Source organism: Asterias rubens, chromosome 10, assembly GCF_902459465.1.
Source record: "Asterias rubens chromosome 10, eAstRub1.3, whole genome shotgun sequence".
Classification (NCBI taxonomy): Eukaryota; Metazoa; Echinodermata; class Asteroidea; order Forcipulatida; family Asteriidae; genus Asterias; species Asterias rubens.
The window spans coordinates 19,856,057-19,871,875 of record NC_047071.1 but is presented as its reverse complement, the minus strand read 5'-3'; the positions used below and the strand labels follow the sequence as shown (position 1 = coordinate 19,871,875).

Below are 15,819 nucleotides of genomic sequence, written 5' to 3'. Positions count from 1 at the left end.
TTGCTAAAAAGAAGAAAGTCGGACCAAAACCTGTACAGGCTAAAATAACAATTGCTTATCACAAGGTCAGGCATTCCAGTATTATCCAAGTCAGTGACATGGTTGGAGGATAGTGATGGATTGAAGTTCCTTGTTAAGCAATACAAGTCTTATGTACATAAAGGGCGTGATTTTGTTTCCATGACGCGCTAGACTATGGGAAACAAAGGCACCCAAGTACACAGTAAGACTTGAAGTTACAAGGTCTTTTGGATACAAACCAATGATGTGTGCACCTTCTCAATGTTTTAATCAGAATCAGTGGATCAAAGTCTTTCAAATTTGTAAAAAATTAACACATTATATATTTGTTGATGGATGCATTATCTGTAATGTTTCTTGCAAGTGTAATATTTAATCCTGAATAGTAGGGGCCTACAAGTTTACTGCAGTAACAATAGACCGATCCATTAGGCTCCACCTACGACGCATGTGTGAGCAAGAACACGTGCGCCTCTCCACGCCTCTCCAATGCCTTTGTGCACAACTCTGCTGCGCGTGCCATGCGTATGCTTATTTGTCGGACCTTCGTTACGTTGTGATTGGTCAATACGCAATGGGGCGTAGCTTAATGGATCGGTCAATTGGCCATGATTGCAGGTTACTCATAGTACTGCAGAATAACAATGAACCATATTGGTTTGGTTGGGGGTTTGGTGCTGTCTGTGAGAGGGAGGGGCCAGTGGGAAGAGGGAGGGGTGGGGCAGCTGGCTGGATGGGGTCGTCAATCTTGTGATTGTTTTTGGTGTGATTTGGAATTGGAATTTACTGTACTGTAAACTGTTGGTGATTTTGAAATTACTTCGTGATGATATCTCTGATCTTTGTCAGAATTTTGCTTTCTGTATTCAGTGGCATAATCATAGGTTGGGACCCCCTGCACTGAACCCTTGCCCCGCCCCTCCTTTACAGCCCCCTAAAAATGTTTGTCAATGCTTGCCCTTCCCCCCCCCCAAAAAAAAAAAAAGGGAAGAGGTGGGTTGTCTGGTCATGCCACTGTCTGTAATAGTTATGTTATTTTTATATAAATAGTATTTTGCAGCAGCTGCTACTTATTGATGTAGTTGACCAAATATATTCCAACAATTTATAAAGGTATAATCTGCAATGCAGATAAAAAAAAAATACAAATTTAAAGCCAATAATAAATATTCATGAAAAAAGTTTTTTTTTTAACGAACTATTTGACTTCTGTGAGATCAACATGATCCATAGAATTAAACTTCTATGGACCAAGTTGATGTCATCCTATTGCCATCCTGACGGCAAAATGACGATAAAACAAAAGACCTTAAGCATATGACCTCATTTTAGTAGGGCCTGGAGGTCAGAAGACGTTTGTGCATTGGCCCATGATCCAGGCATACAAATCTGTGCGTTTTGATTGTTTCATCACCATTACCTCTAAGATGGTGGCTGGATGATGTCAATGCAAGGTCCATGGAAATGCATACATGTAGCTTTGTAAGTTGTATGATGGGCCAATAAGCAGCTTGATACGTCATCAATGTTAAAGGCAGTGGACGCTATTGGTAATTACTCAAAATAATTATTAGCACAAAACCGTGGTAACGAGTAATGGGGAGAGGTTGATAGTATAAAACATTGTGAGAAACGGCTCCCTCTGAAGTGGATCAGTTTTCGAGAAAGAAGTAGAAAGAAGTAGTTTTTCACGAATTTGATTTTGAGACCTCAGATTTAGAATTTGAGGTCTCGAAATCAAGCATCCGAAAGCACACAACTTTGTGTGACAAGGGTGTTTTTTCTTTCATTATTATCTTGCAACTTCGATGACCGATCGAGCTCAAATTTTCACAGGTTTGTTATTTTATGCATATGTTGAGATACACCAAGTGAGAAGACTAGTCTTTGACCTTTAAATAAAAGTAAAATCATCACTTTGAATAGTGTCTAGTACAAAGACTCGTATAGTCACAACTTACCACTTTAAGTGGAATACCTCAGACTACAGAGACAGTTGGGTTTATGTCACATGACTTGGGGAAAGCTTTTATTTGGACTGAACGTGTTTTGAAAACACTGAACTGTAGGAGTATCTTGAGTCACAATACGCTTTATATGGCATCTGATACATTTTGTATGATATTCTTGGGGATATTATTTGAGAGAAATTGTTAATTTTTTCCACCGAGTGTGGGAATATGAGAATATGTATGTGATACGATTCCACCTTTTAACAGTTGTCGACAAGTTTAACTACGGATTGTTTTATTTTTGTATCTACTTTTATCAAAAATCAGACTGTGTGATTTGTTGTTTAAAATAATAGCATTATGTACAATATATATCATATGAAACTATATACAAGTCATGTTTAATTTGTTTACCAAATGTTTTGATTTATGCAATGAAATATTCTGTTTATTATGTTGTGTCACTTTAAACGTTCTGTCCAAATTTTTTATCAGAAAAATATTTTATTTGTCTCAGTTGTTAAATTTACTTTATCTCACACTGGTTTAGTTTTTGAAAGAAGCATTTTACCTTGACCTCCTTTTATGGTATTGCATCTGATGAAGAAGTTGTTGCTACAAAAGCCTATAATGTTTGCAGATATTTATTTATTACTAGTTAGTCGTTTAAGTGCTTCATTTTTTTCTCCTCTTTGTAGGTTATTGGTAATGGTTCTGTTTTAGAACTTTGATGAAGTTGATGTGTGTGTGTTACATCACCTTAAATGTTTTCATTTCTAGTTGCCCCAATAGGCAGAATTTGTGTTGTTTGTTAGAAATTTTGGGATGGGTGCTAACCACGTGAATTGTGTAATTGCAATGGATGATTTGTGAGTGCATTTTCTTTAGACATCAACAGAAAGATGGCTTTAATTTCAACAAAGTTGCCGATTTCCAAAGTTTTTTTAAAATTTGTTTTATTTATGACATTATGTTTTAATTTCATCCATATATCTAGCAACAGACAAGCTAAAGCTACATGTCAATATTTCACTGGAATATTGAAATCTCTGGTTAGTACAAGATATTCCTAGTTTTATCAAAGTACATGTAACATGTACTTGCTTAATACTTGACAAGTGGGCGCTGTTCTGTAAATTTAAAACAAGTATAATGGATGTATCATGTGTGTGTGTTCCACAAAACTGCCCCAAACCTCTTGGTGCTTATAACCAATTAATGTGATTGATGTTTGACTAATAATAATCACCCAAAAGAGTAAAAAGTGTAAATCAGTACGTGTATTAAAAAGCCAGTACAAATATAAAAGTAAATAGTGTGTTATTTTCAGCTGTTATGATTGTGTGTTTTTTAACCCCTGTCTGTCACCTTTTGACAATAATTTCATAGCATTGCTTACTGCAGAATTCTGTGTTTACGGCGCACACTCAGTAAATTAAAATGTGTGATTTTCTGGGCGGTACCTGCAGTGTTTACCAGTAAGCAGTATTACATGAAGTTAAGCCAGTGTTTACCAGTAAGCAGTATTACATGAAGTTAAGCCCTGCATCAGTACCTGCAGTGTTTACCAGTAAGCAGTATTACATGAAGTTAAGCCAGTGTTTACCAGTAAGCAGTATTACATGAAGTTAAGCCCTGCATCAGTACCTGCAGTGTTTACCAGTAAGCAGTATTACATGAAGTTAAGCCAGTGTTTACCAGTAAGCAGTATTAGATGAAGTTAAGCCCTGCATCGGTACCTGCAGTGTTTACCAGTAAGCAGTATTACATGAAGTTAAGCCAGTGTTTACCAGTAAGCAGTATTACATGAATTTAAGCCAGTGTTTACCAGTAAGCAGTATTACATGAAGTTAAGCCCTGCATCGGTACCTGCAGTGTTTACCAGTAAGCAGTATTACATGAAGTTAAGCCAGTGTTTACCAGTAAGCAGTATTACATGAAGTTAAGCCAGTGTTTACCAGTAAGCAGTATTACATGAAGTTAAGCCCTGCATCGGTACCTGCAGTGTTTACCAGTAAGCAGTATTACATGAAGTTAAGCCCTGCATCGGTACTGCAGTGTTTACCAGTAAGCAGTATTACATGAAGTTAAGCCCTGCATCGGTACTGCAGTGTTTACCAGTAAGCAGTATTACATGAAGTTAAGCCCTGCATCGGTACCTGCAGTGTTTACCAGTAAGCAGTGTTACATGAAGTTAAGCCCTGCATCGGTACCTGCAGTGTTTACCAGTAAGCAGTATTACCTGCAGTGTTTACCAGTAAGCAGTATTACCTGCAGTGTTTACCAGTAAGCAGTATTACCTGCAGTGTTTACCAGTAAGCAGTATTACCTGCAGTGTTTACCAGTAAGCAGTATTACCTGCAGTGTTTACCAGTAAGCAGTATTACCTGCAGTGTTTACCAGTAAGCAGTATTACCTGCAGTGTTTACCAGTAAGCAGTATTACCTGCAGTGTTTACCAGTAAGCAGTATTACCTGCAGTGTTTACCAGTAAGCAGTATTACATGAAGTTAAGCCCTGCATAAAGTGCGTCTTATTGTGCACCACACTAAATAATGGGGCATGTTCATGAGCCAAATTGATGATGAAATAACATTTGAAAACATTCAACTATAGATTGTGTAATCATGACAATTGGGGGTTCTGTGCTTCAATGTTTAGGGACATTTTGCCTTGGGAAATAGAGAAGCTCTTCATTAAAACAGATGGTGGCGTTTTGTTCGGGGCAATTAACCAAAATTCCAAACGGTTGACCTACCAAAAAATGAAAAGAAATATGAGGTTTAGTGGTCCGAAAATACATTTTATTAGTTTTAAGAAGCGGAGAGATTTTCAATCTTGTTTTTAGAATAGTATTTGTTTATTTAGCATCGGATGCACCCATCTGGAAGAAGATTTATGCGAAACGCCCTCTGTTGTTGCTAGGTAGCAAAAGACAAACTTGGTGATATAGGTGTTAGGACTTCGGGTAACTTTCGTACTGAGACGAATTCCAAGAGAAAGTTTGGATCGAGTAAATTTCATGATTTAATACAATACGTAGGAACCTAATTTGTTTTTAGCTTGTTTAATATTCATTTCCCTCACCCCCCCCCCCACGATTTCCGAACCGGATACAGGCTTTTCTCTAATGTTAATGTCACACAAAATCACGAACCGGTTCCTCCCCTTATGCATTTTTTGATTATTCGCTCTGTGGTGCAATTTGAGACTATCCCTGCCCATTTCCCTCCCATTTTTCAGAGCAAAAGATTTAAGTGAATCCTATGTACTCATTTTTATTATTTTATTACAATTCTTTCCATTTTATGCTTACGAATTAAACTTTCACACACAAAAGTGTTGAACGGCCTCACATTTCAACCCAAGCAGAGTGGCAAAATTGTTCCCTCGGCCGAAAATCTTCATGATGGCAATGGGGAAAAGAAGACAAAAGGAACCGGAAAATAAATCGGGGTTGGAAACCCAAAGAATATTGGAACGAAAACAGGAAGGAAAATGTATTTCCCTCATTGTACGATCATGGCCGTACTCTGCTTCATACGGATGGTTGCAAGGATTCCTTGTTTTGCACAAGAATAATATGGCAATTTTATGGTGTGCAAACAGTATTTTGGCTGGTGTACACTCGATTTTGGCTGGTATACATTATTGTGCCCTATCTTGCAGGAACATGTGATTCAATTAACCTTTGGACATTCTGTTTGAAGCAAATGGTAAAGATAAGTGGTGTGTCAGTCGATTCACTCATCTCCGCGATTACTGTTCGTACTTTGCTCTATGCTTTTATTATAATGGTCACAGTGATGACTTGTATTCTACCCAATGTTGTCCCCTCTCTATGTAAACACTATTACGCAACCCCTAAGTTGACTGAACAGTGCAGAGGGCCGGACCAACAGTAATTGAATGGGCTTTTTAGTTGCGCTTATTTGTAACTGCAACAAGAAAACAACACCTACCGTAATCTGTGCAATTGTCCACTTGCCCAAGGCTTAACTGGGGACTGGGAAGCCACTGGTTGGGGGCACGTTTGATATGCACCAAGGACTGGAGCTCAACTTGTGTGTAAACCATTCGGCCTACTCTGGCTTCCCGTCTAGTCTGAAGGCAGCAGTGTCGTTTCACTTGGCAATACGAAGAGTAGCAGTTACATGCCCCTCCTCCATGAACTAGGCAACCTCTCTGAACACCACGAAATGTGGGTGGAATGCAAGCAGTTCTTACTGTCAAAAGCATTGTCAACATTCCTCTGAACAAAAGTGACTGCATTCGTGAAAGAGCCATTGGAAAGGACTTTATTATTTCGGATTTGAAGTATAGCATTGCGGCATAGAGCTAGGCTGACCGATTCTCCACTCTCCAATCATGAGTTCGGGAGCTGTGAGTAAACGCAGGATCGCTCTAGCGGCTTGTTTGATTCTACTTGTAGGTTCCATAGCCATTGCAATTATCTCTGGCGTGCTGGTTTCTGTAAGAAATCAAGGTGTAAGTGAAACAATACCAGCCCAGTTGGATGACGAGTTGGAACAAACTCCCACACTGGAACTGGTTCAGCTGGATGCAACAAGCAGAGGCATTGCTGTCAAGAACCGTGACGGGATTGACGTTCTGCGTGGAACACTCGCTGTAAACACCCCTTCGGAAGTCAGAGGTGTTGATTGCTCCGCTGGTGAGGGAGGAAATTCCCTCTGCTACCGGTGGAAAAATGTTGCAGAACTGGATGTCAGAGTTGTCGCGGAAAATGGAAAATTTTCATGTATCCACATGGCTTGGGAAACACTAGCTGCCGACACACCTCTTCGAGATTGCTATAGGTTGGATGGAGCTCATTGGTACGGCAGTGCTGGGATGTTTCGCCAACGTTGGCCAATAGAAAAATGGAACCAGACAACCCAAATGTATGCATCTGGTGATGTGTATGAGAATTGGCAGTACTATGGGTCGGTTCTGGATAGGTATTGGTTGTCCTCAAAGGGTGTGGCAATACGAGTCAGTCACGACAGTCCTTTACATGTCAGTTTGAACGACAATGACGATGGCATGGTATGCTTTCAAAGCACTTATGACAACTCATTCTACCCAAATTTTGAGGGCAACCTGCATCGTTTAGATTACACGATATGCACTCATGACAACGTGCGTCTCGTCCATGATGGAATTTGGCGCGAAATTGGTATTGGTGGCGGGAAACTTATTATCCCCTCTGGGATACCAGACAACAGAATGATCAGGTCACCAATCTGGTCCACGTGGGTAAGATTCAAAATCTCTATCAACGACAGTGTCGTCATGGCGTTTGCGGACGAGATCGTAGCCAACGGGTTTGGGAACAGCCAATTGGAAATCGATGATGGATACAACCTAAAGTATGGAGAACTTAATTTCGATCCGGAGAGGTTCCCCAACATGCAAGACACGGTGACGAAGCTGCACGCCAAAGGGTTCCGTGTGACCCTCTGGGTCCACCCTTTTGCCAACACTGACACTGATGTCTACCAAGATGGCAAGGAGAAGGGTTACTGGGTGACGAAAAGGGGGCAGGATGAGGGTGTTACGGAGTGGTGGAACGGCAAGGGTGGACTTCTGGATGTAACTAACCCAGCTGCCGTGGACTGGTTTATGGCGCGACTGGAACAACTCCAGCGTGATACAGGAATTGACTCGTTTAAGTTTGACGCTGGAGAAACCAACTTCTTAGTGAAGGATTTCGAGACGTACATTCCCCTGGTAAACCCGTGTGAATATACAACCCTGTATGCTAAAATGGCCGCCCGACTTGGCTCCCAAGTTGAAGTCCGGGCAGCTTACGAAAATCAAGATTTACCTATTTTCGTGAGAATGATGGACAAGGATTCTCGTTGGGGATGGGATAACGGTCTCAAGACACTAATCACCTCAGCTCTGACGTTCGGGATTATTGGATATCCTTACGTTCTCCCAGACATGATTGGTGGGAACTCATACGAGTCTGGTTTCCATGGGAACACACTACCGGATCGGGAGCTCTTCATACGATGGCTGGAGATAACGGCCTTCATGCCAGCAATGCAGTTCTCCATCTCGCCCTGGCAGTACGACCAAGAGATTGTAACCATCTCCCGCAAGTGGGTTTCTTTCCATGAGAATTTCATCACGCCCATACTTCTCAAAACTGCACGAACGGAGACTACGGTGGCCCCAGGTCAGCCGTTGATAAGACCAGTGTGGTGGATTGCACCAACTGATGAAGAGTCCCTACAAATAGACACAGAATTCCTGGTCGGGAATGATCTCTTGGTGGCGCCCATCCTAGATAATGAAACCTACGTCAGAGATGTATATCTTCCTCCGGTCGATGGGGTCTGGACACGTATGCCCCAAGGGGATGCGGTGCAAGGGGGTCAATGGTTACGTAATGTGCCCGTTCCTCTTGACGAAGTACTGTACTTTATTTTAGATCCTGGAAATTCACAGTAGGCCTAATCCAAAATTCAACAGTTAAAGCATTTGAATTTAAACTTTCAGAAATGTAATTGACAATTTATGTTGCAATTCGATCACTCCAGATCCAATGGCGAGCGTAAAAAAGAAAAGAAACTGGCTGATTTTATTGTGCAGCCTCGATTTCTGATATGATCGAGTCGAAAAATGCGATGAAATAATGATCACTTATTTTGGGCCACCGGGCCGGAGGATTTTTTTTTTGGGGGGGTGCTAGTCTGTTTAAAATCTTTGAAAAACTTTTGGATCGCTTACGAGTGTAGTGATAGTGTTACCAGTCTCAAGACGCCCATCAAACGTTGTCTTTGGAAATCTAAAGCCCAGGTTTTCACACGACATAAATTTAGTAGGGGACCCTTGCTTAAGTTTAGCAGGATTGTAAAACTCTACAGATTGCACCTCCCGAAAAGGACAACAATGTTTGAACTGACCAAGGTCCCTAGTGAAATCTTTTCAATTTACAATCTTTAATTTTGTTTATAGTCAGTACAAACATTATTATCCTTTCAAACGAGGTGTACTGTATACACAATTTCGAAACCATCCTAATTAGTTAAAGCAAGGGACACTTGCTAAAATAATAGCTGTCGTCTGAAAAGGGCTTTATGCGACCCACGGTTACCAAATAGAATGGTCTTTGGTCTGTTGATTTAATACGAGCCCGTCTCGTAGGGCGGTGACATGTGTTTCCCCTTTTTTCTTACCGCAAAGGGGGAGGGGGATGGGGGTTGTCGAGTACAACGGGGATTAGGTGCGACAAGTGTATGTAGACAATAAGAGTAGATGAAAGGGAACATTCTCTATTCAAGTTTTTAGACTTAAATTCACTCTAATCAATTGACTCTCGGGACAAAATCATCTGCAGTTGCATCGATGAGAGAATTTCAATTAAGACTGTTTGTTCTTGGTAAACTATGTCCTAACATCCATGGCTCATGTATCATCCAGACAGATTTGCGATGTTCCATTCCTCTACCACACTGCAAACATCGGGGTGTATAAAACTAGCACCATGGGTATTTTCACATAACCAAGAGCGAATCAAATTAACACCATGGGGTGTTGAAATTGTGTCAGCAGAATTAAGTGTTCTGTTTACACGTGCTGTAAATTGGTATTCTTGTTCGGCATCTATGGGACGACAACAGTGTCGATTTTAAGTGTAGATAGTTGCACACATCTTAGTTAATATTTGATACGGCTGATTCTATCACGTAGGCCCTATGAAGAATGATTCAGTTATTAAAGTCTCATGACGACGGCAATAATTATTCTGAGTTTGTTTAGTATATTCTTAGCCATGGAATTGTTTTCTTCGGATTTTGCAGAGTTGCAGCTTTTTGCATGGTCGATATTCGTTTAAATCTATGCACACGTTATATTGTACACTGCCCAGGGGTATAATATTTGAGATTTAAATTCCTTCTAAACACAATTATCACTGGAATCAATTCAGATCAACTAATTTTACTAAGTTAGAAACGAAACATCTTCACCACAACAAAGGAATCAGTTTGCTAGATTTGTGTACGAGACAGTATTGTTTTATTGGTAATTAAGACAAAAGCAACGGCAATACAAGGTTTATTTTTGGCCACTTCTTGAGTCTTAAAAACTTCAAGTTTTGCAAGTTTTTTTTTGTTACAAATTATCTCGTCCGTAACACCTAGTTATTACAGATCTTGTGACCAATCTGGACAATGTTGTTTATACGTCCATAATACATAATTGCCAACACGAACAGCACGTGAGTTTTCGATCCTCAAAAAAAGTTCAATTTTTTTTGGCGGCACACGATATCTACAGAAGTCGCCATGCATTTGACATTTTGGCGGGAAACAAGCGACATCACTGCGCCATTTTTTCAACTGTCTACGATTGGAGAGGATAAAGAATAGAGTCATGCAAGTCCCTCTAGTACTATTTTTTTCTTCTTTCTGGACTGTTAGCCGCGTACTAATTTAGCACTACAATTTCCTTGGTGAAAAAACCAGCAGTCAAACTGAAACGAATTCTGTCATGCAACACTTAATATTTTGAAGAAAATTTTACAGTTTTCTTAAATTATGTTTAATAACTTGCGTGGACTGACTGGGCAGCCCTGTTGATTCTTTTAGTCGGACAGTTACGGCCGAACAAGATAAAATATCCCTAATTATGTTATGATTACCGATGTTCTTAATTTCTAATGACGATAACTGTACACTGTGAGATAAAACTACATCACTTTCCACTTAGCGTTATTATTTTCTTGCTTCTAATGCACAATCATACAGTAAATAATGAAAATTTCAATAAAAATAAATGAAAGTTAGATTACAATTATTACAATACTTTGGTAAAAGTGACGCATGGTTATTAGAGCTGGTTAAACGTCCAGTTGATTTGTTTTATATAATTGTTATGAATTAGTTTTAATAACAAGCCTGTAACATAAAGTCTACCAGAGCCAAATGAGCAATAAAAGCATTTAGTTTAAAACAATAACCACCAGCCCCCATCACAGGCCCTAAAAGCACAACACACATTTAAACTGCAGCAGCCATTTTATAAATACATGAAACAGCCGTCAAAGATCTCACAATTGTATGCAAGAAAAAACACCTGTTAAATTTGCAGGTGCCCAATTTGAACCAATCACAGTTGCTCTTACATAGTGCTACAGGGAGCCTTCAGAATACCGCATGATACAATTGGCTCTGGTAGACTTATCAATGTTGTGCTTAACCGATGCCGATAAATCGATAGGTTGCAAGTATTGATAAGCGGTCTACAATATATCGATAACCAGAAGCAATATACACTAACACTCTTCAAGATCGTCCTACATTACAAAAAACAATGAAGTAAATTACAAAGTAGGAACCGAAGAATGATGGAAATGGGTTTCAGTCAAATCTACTGTAAAAGCACAATTCGATGACCCTACGCCATTTGTAAAAATAAACCTAAAACAGGCAACTCCCAAAAAATGTACAAGGTCAGTGATTATAAGGATAGTTTTAGCAATATAAAGAAAAACTAATTTGCCGAAAAAAGTATTTATAAGAGCCTTTTTTGAGCAATGATCACGGTGATTTGTCTAAGGCTCACTGTAGCAGATTATATCAGTAAGTTTTGACTGCTTTTTCCTTCCTCAAAATCCTCCCCCTCCTAAAAACAAAATATTATAATCCACACTAACTCAAAACTGAAAATCTACAAGAAATATTCACGCGTTACTGTCTTGCATAACTGGTGTTAATAATTATTACAATTATATAAGTAATAACCAATTCAGATGTAGAAAAGAAATCTGATTAACCCATTACACGAGGAAACAGCTAAAATGGTTTCTAAAAAACACTTAGAAGACAGCAGAAACCACAAGCAAGAAGCTAACATGGTTTCTGATGTCTTGTAAGTATAGAAGGCAATTTAAAAAGTCTACATTTTACATTCATACAAACCTCAAATTTCATATTACATGATCAGTATTATTGATAGTATACATTTATTTTAGTAGCTTTTGTTTTTAAATACATCCAATGGGATAAAGTCCTGCCCGACAACTGCAATGTGTGAAACTAAACAACCATCTTTTCTTTTTTCCCCAAAGATACTTTTCCTCAACCATTTCTGAAATTATCAACCTTCGTTTGCAACCAATTTATGAATTTCTCTGCTGGGATCTCCTAGGTACGATGTACATTTTGAGGAATCTCTTTCCGACTAAATTAAAACACTACCTACTTGTCTTACACATATGATACTGCCAGGAAAAAACACACTTTGCAAGAAAAAGAAAAAAAGAAATTATACATATTTTTTCCAATTCAAGAAATAAAATAATATTATTCATGGTTTAGGACTGCCTTCCCCGTTTTGTAAAATGTGCTCCAGCCATCCATTTGTATTGATCTTGCATGATACATGCAGGAAAAAACGTAGACACTTTTTTGTTTATATCATGTTTCAATCATGCAATATTTGCAAGGTTAACTAGAAATCATCTATTAATGCCAGCAGGGGGGAGACAACAAGCCATTGACCTTTGATATTGTTATCTGAAAGGTCACGATGGTGCATTCCACACATGGTGAAGGCAGACCTTGGGATGAGGAGAAAGGGTGGGCGGGGCAGATGTTGATTAAAACTCCACCAATTCCTGCATGACTCGCTCAACCTCGTCCGTCATGCCCTTCAAGCGTTCCTTCTCCTGGACCAGCTCATCTGTGGTGTGGACACAATGGGGGAGTGACAAACAATGGTTGCCATGGTAACGGGTCACAATGGGATGGTGAGACATCATACAAAGGGAAAGATGAAAGATTACAACAGGAACAACATCATAACCAGAGGAGAAAACAAAAGGAAATGATAACGAGAAACAAAGACGGACAGGAAACGCACCCCAAAATCGGTGAAGACAAATAGGGGGTTGGGGGTATGGTGGGTAAGGAACACAAGGTTGGCGATTAACATCAGGAATGAAAAGAAGTGAAGAGAAAACAAAAAGCAAGAGAATGTCATAAGTTGCATAGACAAACAAACAAACAACTAATCGCAAAAGATAAAAACTATCCAAAAAAGCCTAACCTATGCAACTTGGAATGAATTCAATATTTTAACGTACAAAATTAATATTTTTTTTTAAATTTGTTGAATATTTCTGAGGAAATCTAAATACTACATTGATTAACTTCTAAGAAACGCGGATACATACTTTACAAAACAGATTTCCCCATTACTGTACTATTTCATCCACAGATACATGCAAAGTGCACTGTAATAATAATAATAATAATAATAAAATAATAAAAAACCACCACCACCACTTTCAAGACGCTTTACATTTTATGCAATTAACCATTCAGTTGGGCAGTCACTGTCAACAGAGGGCAGTCTTCATTCGTAGACGATAGTCTGTGGACAGGGACTATAACTGGAATAGCCTCGACTGTTAGGACATTGACTTCAAACATTGGGAGATGTGGTATTATGTAAGATGGCTGTAATCACCACTTTAAGATGGCTGTAATCACCACTTTAAGATGGCTGTAATCACCACTTTAAGATGGCTGTAATCACCACTTTAAGATGGCTGTAATCACCACTTTAAGAGGCATATCATGTTGGGATGCAGCACAAATATTGTAAACGATACGTGTGTTTTCATGTGAAATATTTGAATGAAATGGATGTAAATCATTTGCAAATGTTCTGGATACTCTTGCAATAATTTACGAAACAATATTTTTTAAAGATATGAATTAAAAAATGATTTTTTCTGACATTATTCCGAAGTAGGAAAGTGACAAAACATATGTCTACACCTGGTTTTCAAAGAAAGGCACATTCAATCAGTTAAGTGAAGCTGACAATCCAACATCTTCCAAATGTTCAAAGCCATTAGTTGACCTACTTCCAGGCTTTTTGTTCACCTGTCATGAAATACAACTACCACTGTGACTACACTGTTTATAACAATTATTATGTGGTCACCAAACTGAAATGATGATGATTAAAAGGATAAATGGACAAGGCAATCTTGAGATCCGGAGTTGCCAAGATGCTAAGATAAAGGTTGCCGGGAGGGGGCGTTTGAAGGTTGCTTGTGGAGACTTGCTGAGCTCCTCAGAAGTTGCCCATGTCGCAGAGAGCTTGATCGTACTCAGTTTGCATGCGGTAGAGTTTTTCCTTTGTAAAATTCAAGTCATCTGCAGATGAACGGTGTATGACGGAGGATGGTGGGTGACAGAAAGGGGAGGTTAGAGGGGGAGGAAAAAGTAGAGAGGACAAAGGGAAGAAAGTGGAAACGATAGGAATAGGAATATTTAGAAAAGAGAAGAAAAATATACATCAAAATTAGTATAATGAAATCACAGAGGAAAATAAATAGTTCATTAGACATGATTCATATTAAAAATAAACGAAAAAAAAAAAAAAAAAAAAAAAAAATGCTTCAGCAATAGTTTTTAGCAGTAATAAAAACAATTCAGTGATAGGAATGTCGTTTTGAGCAGATCTGGTTGCTTCCCTATGCTAGTTCAGGTTCTAAGAAAAACTTGTCAACATTCTTTTCTTAGACCTAACGCAGCCACACAATAATAACCGCTTCACCTCACAACCAACATAGTCATTATTTGAAGCAAGAAAAGGAAAATGAGTTTTAGATGATAACTTTCTGGTTAGCACAAACAGTTGTATGAATTGGGCGCTGATTCTTTTTGGCTACATTTCTATGGCTGATTTTAGACACAGTCTTATACAATGAAAGACTTTTGGGTGAACTCAACAGAAGAAGAGTGTTAGATTAAAAACACCCTAAGTTTTGGAAATAAAATGACAGGACCCCAAAACCATGTTAGTCGTGGCGCATAACCAGCATTGTGTACTATGGTGCGGGTTAATCAGCACTAAGCATGCATTCCTGTAGTGTGAGTCAGGTTCCTTTGTTGAGATACGCATTCAGCTGGTAAATTGGGCATTGGAAGTCTTGGTACCAGGTACATGTAAACACAATTTAAATACATCCAAAACAAATTACGAAGGATGTGAAGTTTTAGAAAATGATGATCAGGTTTAGAGCAAGTCTGAGCGCTGACAGGGTTTCCAAGCACCAATCTCTTCAAGACTCTTGCGACTAGTTTCCCAAGAAACAGATGCCTACTGTACCTTATGATATCTCAACCAAGGAAGCACTTTTAAGAAAAATGTTCTGTTAGTTGAAACATGAGTAGTGTTAAAATAAAACTGTTCATCGAGGCACCTTGTGTTTTTATTCATGGAAGAATAAAAACATGAATAAGAGAATGAGTTGCTAGTGCAGTGACACAAATGAAACCACCAATCATCTTGATAACCTTGGTAACAGATTAAAGGAAGGGGTATCCTGTGTTACTTCACTGCACTTTAAACTTTATGCTACCTATAAATAATCTTGCTATTCATTATTTATTAAAAAACAAGAGTAAGTAAACAAATGTTCGCAACCAAAAAGAGAATCACACACTGAATGTTCAGTCTTGACTGAATTTGCAGATATTATGAATGTCAATATGAACCACAACACCATCTTGACACAGAACTAAGTGCAATAGTGTTTGAAACACCACCAATGATAGAACCACTGGCGAGCCAAAGACAAGACACACAGAACGGTCAGACCACCCAATGATGAACAACACAGCAAGGTTAATTTCATTAATTAGCAAGTTAGTAGTATGTGGAAACAAAACTCAACACCTAAGCTCTCTCTTGTATTTGATGCAAAGCTTGTTTTATACACATGCACTATTAACTGCTGAAAAGTTTTCACCAAAAGTTTAAACAATTCCACTGTGAATTTCTAAAATAACGGACTACAGGGCATTTTGCTCAAA

General features: G+C 38.8%; 3 protein-coding genes across 9 annotated transcripts in view; 2 read left to right on the top strand and 1 right to left on the bottom strand.

The window, feature by feature from the left end:
* The window catches only part of LOC117295372 (myogenesis-regulating glycosidase-like), a gene marked incomplete in the record, with an annotated part of 6,641 nt that extends 6,133 nt beyond the window's left edge, over positions 1–508 (top strand). For both annotated transcript variants that reach the window (XM_033777985.1, XM_033777986.1), the window contains 1 exon segment: positions 1–508.
* A 4,568-nt stretch (positions 509–5,076) lies between these two features.
* Positions 5,077–11,294, top strand: LOC117295369 (myogenesis-regulating glycosidase-like). The gene has a single exon (XM_033777977.1). The coding sequence runs from the start codon at positions 6,341–6,343 to the stop codon at positions 8,429–8,431; it is 2,091 nt and encodes a 696-aa protein (XP_033633868.1). The 5' UTR covers positions 5,077–6,340; the 3' UTR covers positions 8,432–11,294.
* The window catches only part of LOC117295370 (tropomyosin-like), a 43,322-nt gene continuing 37,881 nt past the window's right edge, over positions 10,379–15,819 (bottom strand). For 4 of the 6 annotated variants that reach the window (XM_033777981.1, XM_033777978.1, XM_033777983.1 and 1 more), the window contains one exon: positions 10,379–14,154. In XM_033777981.1, coding sequence (XP_033633872.1) covers positions 14,072–14,154 — 83 coding nt within the window. In that variant the 3' untranslated portion in view covers positions 10,379–14,071. The remainder of the gene's footprint in view (positions 14,155–15,819) is intronic. The other 2 variants (XM_033777980.1, XM_033777979.1) reach the window with 2 other exon arrangements.

Coding starts and splice junctions, on each gene's coding strand:
- LOC117295369 (XM_033777977.1), top strand. CDS start 6,341: ATGAGTTCGGGAGCTGTGAGTAAACGCAGGATCGCTCTAGCGGCTTGT.